The 17564-nt window shown below is 37.1% G+C and overlaps 1 protein-coding gene across 2 annotated transcripts in view; it reads right to left on the minus strand.

The window, feature by feature from the left end:
• The window catches only part of ZFYVE9 (zinc finger FYVE-type containing 9), a 126992-nt gene that overhangs the window by 66588 nt on the left and 42840 nt on the right, over positions 1 to 17564 (minus strand). For both annotated transcript variants that reach the window (XM_045856673.1, XM_045856665.1), the window contains exons 2-4: positions 16646 to 16751; positions 12343 to 12448; positions 8014 to 10115 (exon numbers count right to left, since the gene is read on the minus strand). In XM_045856673.1, coding sequence (XP_045712629.1) covers positions 8014 to 10115; positions 12343 to 12412 — 2172 coding nt within the window. In that variant the 5' untranslated portion in view covers positions 12413 to 12448; positions 16646 to 16751. The remainder of the gene's footprint in view (positions 1 to 8013; positions 10116 to 12342; positions 12449 to 16645; positions 16752 to 17564) is intronic.

Below are 17564 nucleotides of genomic sequence, written 5' to 3' on the forward strand. Positions count from 1 at the left end.
ATGGCCTTAAATGACAGGATCTATATGATCTGCCTACCTATAAAGAGACAAATTATCATGGTTTATAATATATATATGCTATACAATGTTCCAGTTAAATGTTGGTTAAAATGTTCCATTTGTGTGTTTACATGTGATTTTCTTTAATGTGATACTTCTAGATTCCATTCTTAACTTTATAATTCACTAGTCAAATGACTTTATGTGAATAATTTAAACTCTCTGAACCTCAGTTTTTCTTCATATGTGAAACTGAAATGTTAAATTATTCTGCTCACAAGGTTTTTATGAAGATTAAACAACATAATACATGTAGAATGTAGCACATAATACAAATTTATGTATGAAGTCCTTATTATTGTTTCCTTTCTTTTTGAAGTTTCCGAGTCATGGCTTTCCACATAACAACTCCTAGTGCCAAATCTATAAACAAGCTTCATACTCAAGTACTGTTGGTGCCTGTTTACACCCCAGTACAGTGTGAACAACACTCCTTTGCAATTCTTGAAAATTTAAATAATTGAAGGCTCACTTATTTCTTTTCATATTAGAAAGTGGGAAAAAAGTGATGTACCAAGTTATCAAAAAGCCCTATAATTATGACAAAAATAACTATGTTGCAAGAATAAGAAAGTGCTTGTGACTGACCAATATCCAGCTATTCACAAAGACCAATGACAGTAACAACTTGTAGAAATTCTTAAATGAAGAAGAGAACCTTACCATTGCTTAAATAGCAAATACCAAAATCAACATAGTAAAAACTAAAGCAGTTCAATCAAATTCCAACCCTTCCTCTGTCCAAACACCTGTTCCAACTTTACTGTTATTAACTGAAAACAATAATAATTCTCAGAGTCACTTTAAGAGTATATCACAGGAAGGGCTAACAAAGGGTCTCTAATTTAACCTTTCAACTTTATTTCCAAGTTAGGCTATATATCAGGGGAGATCCCCCAAAACCAGAATTATCTTCTGGAGGGCAAGTCCTTTGTAGTACAGGCTTCCCCCCCAGGTGAGTGTTCTAGGAACCCTCTTGTATCAGTGTACCAGCTGGCATTGTGACAGGCTGCTTTTGGTTTCAGTGAATTTTTTTTGAAGACTCTTTTAATGTGTTTGCCCATTTCATGATGGGTGATTCTCGAGCATACCTGTCCACGTAGCGCTGAGTGTTCAGCGGTTTTTGACCCAAAACAGCATGACCCCTGTGCTCCACGCTCCCTATTAACCTGATTTCACCCTGAGAAACTTTGTTTGTTTCCCTGATGAAAAAAGTCCTCAAAGGGAAACGTTTTGCTAATGTGGAAGATGTGAAACAAAAAACTGCAGAAGCACTAAAAGGCATCAAAATTGATGAGTTCAAAAACTGTTCTGAGCAGTGGAAAAACATCTCGATAGGAGTATTACATCAAATGGAGGGTACTTTGAAGGTGACTGAAGTTTAATCGTGTAAGAATAATATACAATTTTTTACAAATAAATTCCGAGTTTTTGTAGGTCCCCCCTCATAAACAGAAAGATACAACACCAGAATTGTAAGTAAACAACGTTCAACATAAAACCTTAATCTTGAAGTTATTAGGGTAACTTCCTTTAATATACTGTGAATTAATTTTTATATACTGTTATTACCTTGTAGATAACACATTGTGTTATAATTTCTACACATGTTAAAAAGTACTAATTTGTAAAAAGCAAACAATTATAAAGCATATCCTATTTTAATCATATTCTGGCCATTTATTTAAATAACTTTTTATTAGAAATCTTCAGTTATATAAAAGTAGACATAACAGAATAACAAACCCCCAGGTGTCCATTACCTAGGTGAAACAATCACCAAAGACAATCCTCGCCCACTTCAGCACCCTTTAATCATTTTGAAATAAATCTCAGGTATCATTTCATCTTTAAATACTTCAGTATATATCTGAAACATAAGGCTTAATTTAACATAGCAATACCATTACCACACCCTAAAAATGAACAATTTCTTAATAACAAATATCCAAGCAGAGTTAATATTTAATAGTCACGTACAGGGGCTGGCAAAGTAGATTTACATATGTGAGTACATGGAACAGTTTATTCTTGTATTATTATTTATTAATTATTGCATTAATTTCCACATGAACAACTGTAAATCTACTTTTGCCCCACCCTGTATATTTTAATAGACTTAATTTTTAGAGCAGTTTGGGTTCACGGCAAAATTAAACAGAAGATATAGAGATTTTCCATATACACCTGCCCTGCATATGCCTAGCTTCCACCATTAACAACAGCCCTCACCAGAATGGGACATTTGTTAGAGCCAGTGAACCTACGTTGACACATTATTATCACCCAAAGCCCCTAGCTGACATTAGGGTTCTCTCTTGGTGTTGTAATTCCATGGGTTTGAACAAATGTATAATGATTATGTATGCACCATTACAGTACCATACAGAGCAGTTTCACTGCACTAAGAATCTTCTGTGCTTCATGTATTAATCCCTTCCTCTCCACCACCCACTGTAATCACCAATCTTTTTTTTCTGTCTTCATAGTTTTGCATTTTCAGAATATCATACAGTATGTTGCCTTTTCAAATTGGCCTTCACTTAGACAAAGAACAAAATTGGAAGATTTTCATTTCTGGTTTCAAAATTTACTACAAAGCTATAGTAATCGAAACAGTATAATACCAGCATAAACACAGACATAAAGAACAATGGAATAAAACAGAGAGCCCAGAAATAAACTCTCACACATATATAAAAGTCAAATGACTTTTGACACGGGTGCCATGACAATTCAATGGGGAAACAGCATTCTTTTCAACAAACAGTGCTGGGAAAACTAAATATACACATTCAAAAGAATGAAAAATGAACCTTTACCTTACACCATCTACAAAAAGTAACTCAAAGTGGATCAAAAGCCTAAATGTAGGGAAAGAGCATCAAAACATTTGTTTGGCAATTTCTTGAATATGGCACAAAAAGCACAGGCAACAAAAGAAAAAGCAGGTAAACTGAATTTCATCAAAAGTTAAGCCTTGGCCAGGTGGTTCAGCTGGCTGGAGCAATGTCCTATACACCAAAAAGGTTGCAGTTTCGATTCTTGGTCAGGGCACATGCATAGGTTGTGGGTTTCATCCCCAGTTGGCATGCATATGGGAGGCAACTGATCAATGTTTCTCTCTCATATCCATGCTTCTCTCTCTCTTCCCCCCTCCTTCCTTCCCTCCCTCCCTCTTTCCCTCCTTATTTTCATCTCTAAAATCAAACATATTAAAAATTTTTTAATCAATAAATAAAAATAAAAACACAAAATCCCCTTATTTATATAGCTCTTCTTTAAAAAAAGAAAGAAAGCTGGTAAGTTGATGTGTTACTAGCAAACAATTTAGGGAGAGCTAAGCAATATCAATTACTCTTACAATCTTGTCACAAAACTTTATACCCTTCAACTCTGTTTTGTATTAAGGATACATGGAAGAAAAGACAAAATTATGTGTACATGTGTATAAAAAGTTCCAGAATGTCTAGCACAAGAGCAAAACTACTACAGCAAAAACTGGAATGGCTTCTATGTGTAATATTCAATTTCTCGAGAATTACAAAATATAAACTAAACACAAACATTTCTTAAATTGAAAGAACACCTGTATGGCACCTTGTACACTGTGGTCAGGGTTGAACCCCACAGTGAGCCAGCCTGAGTGACGATCCCACGCACAAACAGGCCAATAACAATTAAGATTCAATTATTACAGAAGGGCCCACATAACCCACACAAGGGACATTCCTTGAGCACTCATCTCAGGGGATCAAGGAGACTGTACCACTGGACCTCACAGGGCACCTACTTCATAAGGTTACCACACAAAGACAAGGAGTCATAGCAGATCTATCTAATAAATAGAAACAAACACAGACCATCAAAATGAGGAGACAAAGAAACAGGCCCCAAACAAAAGAACAGATAAAATATCCAGAAAAGGAGCTAAATAAAATGGAGGCAAGCAATTTATCTGATGTAGAGTTCAAAGTAATGGTTATAAGGATTTTCAACAGCATGAAGAAAAGCATAGAAACCATAAAAAAAATCAGAAATGAAGAATATGATATCTGAAATTAGGAATACACTGGGAAGAATAAACAGTAGGTTGGATGAAGCATAAGACTGAATCAGCGATTTGGAAGACAAGGTAGAAAAAACCACCCAATCAAAGCAGCAAAAAGAAAAAGGTAACACGAGGACAGTTTAAAGGGTCTTTGGGACAATATGAAGTGTAACAACATCCACATCATAAGAGTACTGGAGAACAAGGTATTGAGAACCTATTTGAAGAAATAATGACTGAAAACTTCCCTAAGCTGATGAAGAAAAAAGACACACAAGTCCAGAGAAGTACAATGAGTCCCAAACAAGATGGACTCAAAGAGACCTACACCAAGATGCATTATAATTAAAATGGCAAAAGTTAAAGAGAAAGAATCTAAAGCAACAAGAAAAAGACAATCACACACAAGAGAGTTCCCATAAGATTGTCAGCTGATTTCTCAACAGAAACATTTCAGGCTGGGAGAGATTGGCATGAAATATTCAAAGTGATGAAAAGCAAAGACTACTTTGCTACAACCAAGACTACTTTACCAAGCAAAGCCTATCACTTAAAATTGAAGGAGAAATAAAGAGCTTCCCAGACAAGAGAGAGCTAAAGGAGTTTGTTACCACCTAACAAGTATTACAAGAAATGGTAAAGGGACTGCAAGAACAAAAAAGAAGGGTAGCCCTGGCTGGCGTAGTTCAGTGGATTGAGTGCGGGCTGGGAACCAAAGTGTCCCAGGTTCGATTCCCAGCCAGGGTACATTCCTGGGTTGCAGGCCATAACCCCCAGCAACCGCACATTGATGTTTCTCTTTCTCTCTCTCTCTCTCTCTCTCTCTCTCTCTCTCTCTCTCTCTTCTCTCTCTAAAAATAAATAAATAAAATCTTTAAAAAAAAATCTTTAAAAAAGAAGGGTAGAGGAGCAGGGGGGTGGGAGGGGAGAGGAGGGCGAGGACAAGAAACAACAATGGAGGAACACAGTTAAAAGAATAAAATGGCAATAAATATGTACCTATCAATAATCACTTTAAATGTAAATGGCTTTAATGCTCCAATCAAAAGGCATAGGGTAGCTGAATGGATAAGAAAACAAGACCCATTTATATTCTGTCTCCAAGAGACCTCCCTCAGAATGAAAGATACACATGGAGTGGAAGTAAAGGGATAGAAAAAGATATTTCATGCAAATGCAAAGGGAGAAAAAGCTGGGTAGCAATACTTTTTGACAAAATAGACTTTAAAACAAAAGCTGCAGTAAGAGACAAAGAAGGATAGTACACAATGATAAAGGGGGTATTCCAACGAGAGGATATAACCCTTGTAAACATTTATGCACCAAACACAGGAGCACCTAAATATGTAAAGTAAATCTCAATAGACAGTAATACAGTCATAATAGGGGATTTTAATATCCCACTGACAATAAATAGATCTTCCAGATAGGAAATCAACATGGAAATGGCATCCATAAATGACACAATAGATCAGATGGATTTAATTAATATCTTCAGAGCATATCACCCCAAAGCAGCAAAATATACTTTTTTTTTTTCAAGTACATAAGGATACACCACACGTTAGGACACAAAACAAGTCTCAATAAATTTAAGAAGACTGAAACCGTATCAAGTATCTTCTCTGACCATAATGTTATGAAAGTAGAAATTAATCACAAGGAGAAAACCAAAAAACACACAAAGACATGAAGGCTAAATAACATGTTACTAAACAATGAATGAGTTAACCATGGGATCAAGGAAAAAAATCAAGATACCTTGAAACAAATGAAAATGAGAATATAACAACCCAAAATCTATGGAACACAGCAAAAGCAGTCCTAAGAGAAATAGTCATAGCATTATAGACCTATCTTAAGAAGTAAAATCTCACATAAAGTTTAATTTTACACTTAAAGGAACTTGAAAAGAAACAATAAACAAAGCCCAAAGTGAAGAAGGAAGAAAATAAAGATCAGAGCAGAAATAAACAAAATTAAGTCTAAAAAGTAAGACAAAAAAAAAATCAAAGAAACCAAAAAGTAGTTCTTTGAAAAGATAAACAAGATTGATAAACCTTTACCAAGACTCATATAAAAAAGAGAGCCCTGACCAGTGTGGCTCAGTTGGTTGGGTGTTGTCCTGCAAAGTAAAAGGTCACCAGTTCGATTTCCTACCAGGGCACATGCCTGGGTTGCAGGTTCAGTTCCTGGTCAGAGTGCATACAAGAAGTAACCAACTGATGTTTCTCTCACTCTCTTTCTCCCTTCCTTCCCCTCTAAAATAAGTAAATAAAAATAAGAAAGGAAACTAGGCCACTTTCTCACACCATACACAAAAATAAACTCAAAAACAGATTAAAGACTTAAATGTTAGATTCAAACCATAAAAATTCTATAAGAAAACATAGGCAGTAAAATCTCAGACACTTCTTGTAGCAATATCTTTTCTGATATATCTCCTAGGGCTAGGGAAACAAAAGAAAAAAATCAACAAATGGGACTATATCAAACTAAAAAGATTTTGCACAGCAAGGGAAACCATCAACAAAACGAAAAGACAACTCACTGAATGGGAGAACATATTTGCTAGTATATCTGATAAAGGGTTAATCAATATCCACAATTTACAAAGAACTTTAAAAACTCAACACCCAAAAAACAAATAATCCAATTAAAAATGGGCAAAGGACCTGAATAAAGACTTCTCCATAGAGAACATACAGATGGCCAACAGACATACGACAGGATGCTCAACATCACTAATCATCAGATAAATGCAAATAAAAACCACAATAAGATATCACCTCACACCTGTCAGAATGGCTATCATCAATAAATCAACAAATAACAAGTGCTGGTGATGATGTGGAGAAAAAAACCCTCATGCACTATTGGTGGTAATGCAGATTGATGCAGCCACTACAGAAAGCAGTTTGGAGTTACCTCAAAAAATTAAATATGGAACTTCCTCATGACCAGCAAGTCCACTTCTGAGAATTTATTCAAAGAAACCCAAAACACTAACATGAAAGAATATATGCACCCCTATGTTCAATACAGTGTTATTTACAATCACAAGATTTGGAAGCAGCCCAAGTGTTCATCAGTAGATGAGTGGGTAAAAAGGCTGTGGTACATTTACATAATGGAATACTACTTGGCAGTAAAAAAGGAAGGAAATCTTACCCTTTGCATGGATGGACCTGGAGAGTATTATGCTAAATGAAATAAGCCAGTCAGAAAAAGACAAATACCATTTGGTTTCACTCACATGGGCAATCTAATGAACTAACAAGCAAAGTAGTGACAGACTCATAGATAGGGAGCAAGCTGACTGCCATTGGGGTTGTGTGGGGCTGGGGATAGAAAGATTGCACCAAAAAAAGAAAAAAGAGAGAGAAAACTCATGGACATGGACAACAGTGTGGTGATTGTGCAAGGGAAGGGGGTAGAGGGAGGTGGAGGAGAATATGGGGGGATAAATGGTATAGGTGAAGACTTAGGGTGGTGAACAACCACTACAGTGAACAGATGATGTGTTGTAGAATTGTGCACCTGAAACCTGTATAATTTTGTTAACCAGTGTCACCCTAATAAATTCAATAAAAAAGGAAAAAAGAATAACTTCCTTATTTCAAACAATTCCATTCTAACTATCTGTCAATATATAAACCACAAAGTTAACACTTCCTCAATTCTCATGTTTATGAAAACTGATTCAGCTTAAATCGTGGCTCTAAAAAAAGCTTTTATAAACACTAATAATCAGCAAGGTCATTTTTTATTTAGAACTAGAACTGGGTGATCAAAAGCTATTTATAATATCACTTCAACCACCTTGTAGTTCCTTTATTAATTTCTAACTGAGCATTACAAAATAAGCATGCTAGATTTCTGAGCTGATACACACAACTTACCTTCCCACATGCTCTGCAATGATGCCTCCTTTTGGTGAAAGTAAACCTGGCTTCACATTTCATGCAATTTGGAGCCTGAGAATCTGGTACCCATACTGGAGCCACCTCGCCCAGAGTGGTAAATGGCTTTCTGGCAGAAATTCCAAACTGACCAGCTCTGAGATCATTATCTGGGCTATCTGGAGCTAATACAAGGCACGGTCTACTAGATACCCCAGACTCGTAACTTTCTAAATGTTCCCCATTTGTATCAGTAATAGAAATGTTTCCCAAAGAGGTATTGCATACATTGGCTGCTGAGTTTTCCCCTATTTTTGCTTTCCCAAGAACATCATTTTTGTTTTTAATATTATTTCCACTGTTTGCAGGAAGGTCATTTTGTAAATGGTCTGATAATGGCTTTGGAATTTGAAGTTTAAGATTAGAAGGTTGCTTCGGTCTTGCACCACCAAACGGAACACTGATGGATTGCAGGTTTGCTACTATCTTGGGTGAAGATTGCCCAAGCACTGATGAAACTTGGCTAGAGAAATTGTGTAAATAATTTTTCTTTTTTAGGTCACCAGTGCTGTTTAAAAGTAATCCACTCCCTTCTGTGACTTCATTTCCTCTCTGTTCATAAATATTTGAGTAGCATTCTGATTTGCTCTCCTCTATTTCCTTTTCTTCTGTTACTGAATCTTCTTTGGAGGGTAAAGTCTTTGGAACAAAACAAACGGGGCTCTGCATTCCATAGGAATCACAACAATTAGAAGTATTTGCTGCTGGTGTATCCATAACAGTAGAGAAATCACATTCTTTACTTTCATTCATGACAGTTCCTTTTAAATCTAGACCTGCTTCTCCCCTTCTATCACACTCTCCTCCACTATCATTGTAAGTGTCCTCAGGCTGATTCATCTGCAGAAACTTCTCATTTTCTTTATTTACTTGGCTGTCATTCATCTCATTTAGTTTAGTCAATTTCCAATTAATCATCTCCTGAGATTCAGAAAAATGCTCTGTCATATTAAGAAGTTCTGTAGTGCCAAGAATTTCTTCACGCTCACAACCTTCATTTTCACCAGCTCTAACTTCACTGGGTACAAGGCAATCTGAAGACTGTTCACAGTTCTCATCCTTTCCAGATCCATTATGCATATCTGGTTTGAGAAGTAAAGGTAAACCAGACTGGATGGGCTCTTCGTTGGTTATCTTTTCTGTTGGCTCTTTTTTCATCAAAATGCCCTCACTATAATGGGAAAAGGAGTTTAGATTCCCTAAATCTGTCCTAGAAGAGCTGGTTTTGTCAGTGAAAATCTCATCTGGTATACAGTTCTCTTGGTTTTTAACAGCAGGATCTTCATCTGTTCCCTGGGATGAGATTATTGGATCAACTGTTAAATTTGTAACCACAGACATGGAGGGATCGCTACCAATATTTTCATCATCCTTTACTTGTGAAGGGGAACAGATACTGGTTGGATTATCAGATGAAGTAGTACATATATGTTTAACAGAATCCCCCTCTACATTTGGCCTACTCAACAGATCCATTTGTTTCTCTGAGTTCATATCTTTTTCAGTGGACCCATTTATATTAAAACTAAATTGATCAGTTTGTCTGTTTTCATTATCCAGTGAACAGCTAAAAGTATCCATGAGGGACTGAGTATTATAATTATTACAATCCTGCAAATCACTGGGTAATGTCCTTTTATCACAGTTATGCATGACGGCTACAACAAGAACATTCTTCTCATCTGGCAGACAAGCTAGGTTTCCACATTTCTTCTCTCCCACTTCAATAGTACTGCATTGATCATCTTGATTACAGTTCCTCTTAATTAACTGATCTTCTGCAATGGCATTTTCACCAATCCACATTGTGTTGCTCTCTGGATTCAGACTACAGTCCTGCCCATTAGCACAATGGTTCTCTTCCTCTGTGGTCAGAGGAGCTGAATGAGCTACGGAGAAGACTTTCAGCTGTGGCTGTGACTCACTAGAAACTGAAGGTTCATTCGCTCTGGCCAGTGCAGGGTTAAATGACAGCAGATGAGATGAGGGATCTAGAAGCTTACTCCATCTTGTATCCAATAAGATAGGAGAAACTGTTTCATCTGAAAAAAATAAATAATTACAGTAAGTTTTCTGGTAACATTGGAAAATCTAGAACTAAGTTAGTCGACTACTTTTGTAAATACAGTCTGAAAATAAGATATCCCTAAGATATACAGTTTCTGTTTCATAGCTAAGAATAAGAAAATATATTTACAATTGTCCCCTGTACTATATGTCACTGAATAGTAATATCCCAGAACATTTCAAACAACAAAAGTATTCTACCTCAGTCTAGCAACATAATTCAAGCAGCTCTCAGGCTGTACTTGGGGGTAGTGGGGCACCAGTAATAGGGAAGGGCTCGGATTGGCTGAGTACAACACTGAGTGAGGACTAATCTAAGGAGGAAAAAAATCAAAATGGTGATGAAGATGATAGTAACTAAGTGGGAAAGAAAAGAAAGGAATTTTCTGTGGATTCAGAATGTTCTATTATGTACATCATGACTGAAATTGGATTACCTGAATATATATCTATTTGTCAAAAATGTACAGTTAACATCTGTACATTTCAATGTGTGTAGATTTTAAAAACTGTTAAAAAAAAGAACCATAATAAAGCAGGAAGTGAGGAGCAGTTGAAGATATAAATGAACCAAAGATGGCAGCATGGCCCTGGCTGGTGTGGCTCAGTTGGTTGGGTGTCATCTGGCAAACAGAAAGGTCACCAGTTCAATTCCCAGTCAAGGCACATGCCTGGATTGTAGGTTCAGTCCCCAGTTGGGGCACACATGGAAGACAACCAATCAATGTTTCTCTCTCTCTCTAAAAAGCAAATAAATAAACTTTTTAAAAAATGGCAGCATGTCAATTATTATAGAAGCTGGGTAATAGGTATGCCAGAGTTTACTATATTATTGTTTACTTTATATATATATTTAAAATTTGTCCATAAGTTAAAAAAACTATGCTACAGTATATGAAAGTCTTGTCATAATTATGTCACAATATATTAATTAGGTTCAGATTTACATTGCTAAGGACATTTGGCAGAAAGTATTCCATTACTTTATTAAATCAACACATTCTTATCAATAAGCATAATTTAATCTTCCTGTTTATTTTTTTAGATCATAACTAAGATGGCTATTTTCCCCAAGTTACAGTGCAATGTGTAAATTTAATTAAAGAAAAAATAATATACTTATTACCCTTCTTGCTTTCTTCAGTAAATCTGATAATCATAGTCCTAAAATTATACAAATACATTTTCCCCTCAGTAGTAACATTAATCTTTAATGCTCCCATAGCACCTTCTTCATATCTTTATCAAAGCATTTGCTGCACTGTAATGAATGGCTAAGTCACCTCACTTTTCCAGGCAGAAACCATTCCTTTCCATCAATATAAGTCCTTACTTTGCATAGTGCCTGGTATGTAGTAGGTGGACAATAAACACATGCTAAGTGAGTATCCATCAGAGTAAAAGCACCAAGCTTGAGGAATGTGGAAATTAAATGATAGCTCTGGCCTCCAAAAAGTACATAATCTAGTTGGGAAAATAAGAAATGGAGCCCCGGCTGGTGTGGCTCAGTGGTTGAGTGCTGGTCTGTGAATCAACGAGTCACAATGGTGATTCCCAGTCCGGGGCACATGCCTGGGTTTCAGGCTAGGTCTCCAGTGGGGGATGCATGAGAGTCAACCACATATTGATGTTTCTCTTCCTCTCTTTCTCCCTCCCTTCCCCTATCTCTAAAAAACAAAATAAAAAATCTTTAAAAAAATGTAAATCTTTTAAAATTAGGTTTAAAATAAGTCTTTATTTTACTGGTCAATCAACATTCAACAAGCTATTTTCCTTAGTTTAGGAAATATAATCACACAATTTAAAGCTTTTCTTGATAATAAATTGTCCATATGTAACAGAGGAGAATTCAGACTCTAGTACATATTGCCTGGATTCTAATCCTGCCACTTCTTAGCAAAGTAGCTTTGGGGAAGTTGCTTGACCTCTCTTTGCCTCTATTCTCATATGTAACATGTAAATAACATCTACTTTCATGGGATTATTTTAAAAATAAAATAAAATCCATATACATTATTTAATATATCTCATATAACATATGAGTGATTAAACATCTTAGTTATTACTCTGGATATTAATATATAATACTGTTAAGTTATTGGAATTGATTTCACTTTTTTAAAAAGTACTGAATTCTCTTATAACCCTACATTCTCTACATCATAAGCACATTCATACACCTTTGCCAAAGTAAGTTCTCACCTTCGTTTTGTTCAAATTCATCTAAAACCTTGTCCAGGTTGTAAGCTTCTGCTTGGAAGTAATTCTCCATCAGTGAGGAAACGCCACTCAAGAGACTTATTTAAATCTACAAAGACCAAACTAGTATTACACTTTCAATTGTTAAAATATAATTTATAGACAAAACAAATGATACAAAAGGTCCCTCTTTGGGGCCTTTTACCCAGCTGCCTCCAACACATCCCTCCCTATACCCAAAATTCTACATCTTTCAGCTCTTACCTTACTTTCACAGGGAAATCTTCCCTGAAATCCTAGAAAAGGTGAATTCCCCTTATAATTTCTCACAGGACTCCACTTTTTCCTTTATAACAATCTAAAAGTATACATTGGTGTCATTATTTGATTAATATCAATCATTCCCACTAGTCTGTTGATACTACAAAGACACACACACTAGACTGTTCACCAAGTGATTAGCAGAGAACCTAATGTAGTATCTTTTCAGTAAGTACCTGTGAGCCCTGTCAGGTGTAGCTCAGTGGATTGTGCGCCAGCCTGCAAACCAAAGGGTCGCCAGTTTGATTCCCAATCAGAGCACATGCCTGGGTTTCAGGCCAGGTCCCCCAGTAGGGGGCGTGTGAGAGGCAACCACACATTCATGTTTCTCTCTCACACTTTCACCCTCTCTTCCCTTCTCTCTAAAAATAAATAAAATCTTAAAAAAAATAAAGCTACTGTCCTTAAAAAAAAATAAGAAGGTGTCTTATTTTGATTTCCGGCCAAGATGGAGGCATAGGTAGACACACTGTGCCACCTCGCACAACCAAGATAGGGACAACAACAATTTAGAAACAGAATAACAACCAGAACTGACAGAAAATTGAACTGTATGGAAGTCGGACAACCAAGAAGTTAAAATAGACCCGTTCATCCAGACTGGTAGGAGGGGTGGAGTCGGGGAGCTGGGTGCGGGTCAAGGCGGAGAGCAAAGAGTGTTGGGAATGGGCATGTAAGGCATCCGGGGTGCGCAAGACGGCAGTGGGTAGACCCTGAGCGCACAAGCAGCAGCTGGCAGACCCCAGCCCAGTGGTGGCAAACGGCAGATCCAGCGAGGCAGGAATTGTGATACAAGGTACTGCACACAACCCAGGATCACAGCGCTGGGAAACAGAGCTACAAGACATTGATTGAAAACACCTGTGGAAGTTGAGGTGCAGGGAGAGACTCCCAGCCTCACAGGAGAGGTTGTTGGAAAGTCCCACGGTGTGCACAGGCCCACCCACACGGGAATCGGCACCAGAGGGGCCCAGTTTGCTGGGGGGAAGTGGCGGAAGGGACTGAGGTCCTACGGAGAGTGGAGCAAGTGCCATTGTTCCCTCTCGGACCCCACATACAACGCCACAACCCAGCAACTGGGGTACCCCACCCTGGTGAACACCTAAGGCTCTGCCCCTCACATGTAACAGGTGCGACCAGACCAAAGAGGGGAAAAATGGCTCAAACAGAATTGAAAACTCCAGAACCAGTGCTTTTAAGCTACCGAGAGATAGCCAATCTATCAGATGCACAGTTCAAAGCACTGGTGTATAAGATGCTCACAGCATTGGTTGATTTTGGTCGCAAATTAGATGAACAAATGCAGGCTACGATAAAAGAAATGAAGAAAAATGCACATGGAACCAACAGTGATGGGAAGGAAACCAGGACTCAAAACAATAAAGTAGATGAGAAGGAAAAAAGAAACATTCCACCAGAAGAGAATGAAGAAATAAGAATTCAAAAAAATGAGGAGAGGCTTAGAAACCTCCAGGACATCTTTAAACATTCCAACATCCGAATTATAGGGGTACTAAAAGGAAAAGAGGAAGAGCAACAAGTGGAAAAGTTATTTGAACAAATAATAAAGGAGAACTTCCCCATTTTGGCAAAGGAAATAGACTTCCAGGAAATCCAGGAAGCTCAGAGAGTCCCAAAGAAGTTGGGCCCAAGGAGGTACACACCAATGCACATCATCATTACATTACCCAAGATTAAAATGAAGGAGAGAATCCTAGAAGCAGCTAGAGATAAGGAGACAGTAACCTACAAAGGAGTGCCCATGAGACTGTCAGCTGATTTCTCAAAAGAGACCTTACAGGCAAAAAGGGGCTGGAAAGAAGTATTCAAAGTCATGAAAGGCAAGGACCTACATCCAAGATTGCTCTATCCAGCAAAGCTTTGGTTTAGAATGGAAGGGCAGATAAAGTGCTTCTCAGATAAGGTCAAGTTAAAGAAGTTCATCACCACCAAGCCCTTATTTTATGAAATGCTAAAGGGACTTATCTAAGAAAAAGAAGATAAAAAACATGCACAGTAAAATGACAGCAAACTCACAATTATTAACAACCACACCTAAAACAAAAACAAACTAAACAAACAACTAGAATAGGAACAGAACCATAGAAATGGAGAACACATGGGGGGTTAGCAACAGGGGAGTGGGAGGAGGAGAGAGGGGAAAAAGGTATGGAGAATAAGTAGCACAGATGGTAGCAGAAAATAGACAGGGGGAGGGCAAGAATAGTATGGGAAATATAGAAGCTAAAGAACTTATGAGACATGGACATGAACTAAAGGGGGGGAATGTGGGTGGGAGAAGGTGTGCAGGGTGGAGGGGAATGAAGGGGGGTAACGGGACAACTATAATAGCATAATCAATAAAATATATTAAAAAAATAAGAACAGAGACAGAATCATGGATACAGAGAGCATTTTGATGGTTGTCAGATCAGAAGGGAGGGAATGGGTGATGTGAGGGGATTAAGAAGTACAAATTGGCAGTTACAGAATAGCCATGGGAATGTAAAGTACAGCATTGGAAATGGAGTAGCCAAAGAACTTATGCACATGACCCATGGACATGAACAATGGTGTGGGAAATGCCTGAGGGAGTGCGGGGTGGAGAGGGCAAGGAGGAAATATTGGGACAAGTGTAATAGCATAATCAATAAAATATATATTTTTTTATAAAAGAAAGAAATGTTGTGTTATCTGCAACTAACTTTTGAATGATTTAGGAAAAAATGTGTGAGGATCAGAGGGGTAAGAGAGGGAGAAGAGGAAGAGAGGCGCTGAAAATGAGGCAAATTGTAAAGACTGATGAATGTAGGTAAAGGATTTATGAGTCTTCATTATACTATTGAATTTTTCTATAAGCTTGAAATCTTTCAAAAGAAAAGAGTGCGATGAGCTCGTGGTGGGAAGCACTCCTTTCCACTGTGAATATAGAGAGAATAGATTATTTTTTAATGTTTATACACTCAAATTCAGAAGTGAGAAAAAGAAATATACAAATGCCGTAAAGCAGGAAGAAATCAAGCCATAGTAATGAGTGAGAACTAAATGGTGGCTGTCCATAGACAGCAACCTTCAGGGATTTGAGAACTAGCAGCTTTTGAAAATCATTGCCTGCAAACTTACTGAAGTTTCTGCAATGAAGGGAGACAGACCGGGCTCTCTGCACAAAACCAAGAGCTAGGGGAAAACTGCCCCAAGTGACTCCTATACTCAGCAATGGAGCAGGACTGAATGGAGTGTCCATAATATGACCATTCAGAAATTAGAATGCCTAGCCTTCCTCTCCCTCATGATTGGGAATGATATTAATTCTTCACATTCATAAACATAACATGGTTTATCTCTATGCTTACTCAGCTCTTCCTGTGATATAATCAGTTTCTGAAACCAATCCATCTATACATCCTCTACCCCACCACCATTTTTTACCCCTTAAAGAGTCAAATGATTTCTAGTCAGGAAAAAGTCAATGATTCCTGCTCTACAAGAATAAAATACTTCCAATTTTCTGCTTCAAAGTACTGCTCTTCATCAGTAGTCTAAAAATACAAAATAATGTAATTAAATCTATATTTCTGTTCCCTGCCCCAAAATGAGCTTTCCTTATTGAACTCTTGCATGATGACTAAGAATATAAATGACATTAATTGGGTGGATTACTATTATTTGCTCTTAACAATATTGTTCAAATCTATATTCTTTTTCATGGTGAAATTACCACTCTATGCTCAAGGTAGAAGTTGACTCTGAAAGTGAGAAGCCAAGCACTGGTAGAGAAACTAGCATTTTGACATAATTCAACAGTAATTTTAAAATAACCCTTTGGTTCTGAATTTAGGTCAAATTTTTCCTAAAACTACACTCCTGATTTAACATGAAGCAATGTTATAAATGAAGCAAGCAGCATATATCCATGAGCATTATTTTCTATAGATCTAGTTGTTTTCTCAAGCTCTAAGAGAAATAAGAACACTGGTTTCCTTACCTTGTTTCCCTTACACACGTGATAAGAAACAGACTTCTCTGTGCTTACTCATGATGCCTGCTGCACTACCAGCCAGTCCTGCTGATTCAGTATGCTCTGTTTGATCCTAAAGAAAAAATACATTGCTCAGTACATTTGCTAAAGCAATAAGCCCTAATTTTCTTCATATAAACCTATCATAGCTGGACAAATAAAAGCTATGGGGCTTAAACAATAAATTACAATCACATCTTCAGATTTAAAGATGTGGCCAGTACGTAATGGGATGCAGCAATAGACACATTTTATTGTCTAAAAAGGCCAACAGGTAAATGTTTCAACGAACAGTTACGAATTTGTGCACACTTATATTCAACAGATAATACAGAGTGAAACATCAAAGTAGGTGCTTTTTACCCAATGTCTTTATGTTAATTCATAAAAATACCACTGGTTTTATATTACAATAGTCCTTCCAAGTAACTAAAGCTAACAAAAGTGTTGCTTCACAAGAAAGTCCTCTGTTCGTGTGATTTTTTTTTCTACCTATAAAAAATTCTTAAAATGAGATTCAAATGCTTCCTGCTAAGATTTTTATTGCCAAACAACTGTTTTTCCTCTAAATGGAGTTTCATGATTCTAGACCTTTTCTGTTTAGAAACAATGATTCTATTAACCGAATTTTAACTTACACGATCAGGGGTATGCAAAAACAAAGCTTTCTCAAATGTCATTTCCTTCTTTTGAATATATGACAGTACCTATGAAGTTATAGTAGAGCAACAAATGCCTATAGAAGTGCTCAGAGATAATTTGAAGTTCTTTAAAAGCCTAATTTGGCCTTGAACAAGATTAGTAGTAGGAACTAATTAGAATAAAACTAAGTCCCTGGCTGGTGTGGCTCAGTGGACTGAGTGCCAGCCTACAAACCAAAGGGTAG

Source organism: Phyllostomus hastatus, unplaced genomic scaffold (genome assembly GCF_019186645.2).
Source record: "Phyllostomus hastatus isolate PE091 unplaced genomic scaffold, TTU_PhHast_1.1 phas_contig_147, whole genome shotgun sequence".
Taxonomy (NCBI): domain Eukaryota; kingdom Metazoa; phylum Chordata; class Mammalia; order Chiroptera; family Phyllostomidae; genus Phyllostomus; species Phyllostomus hastatus.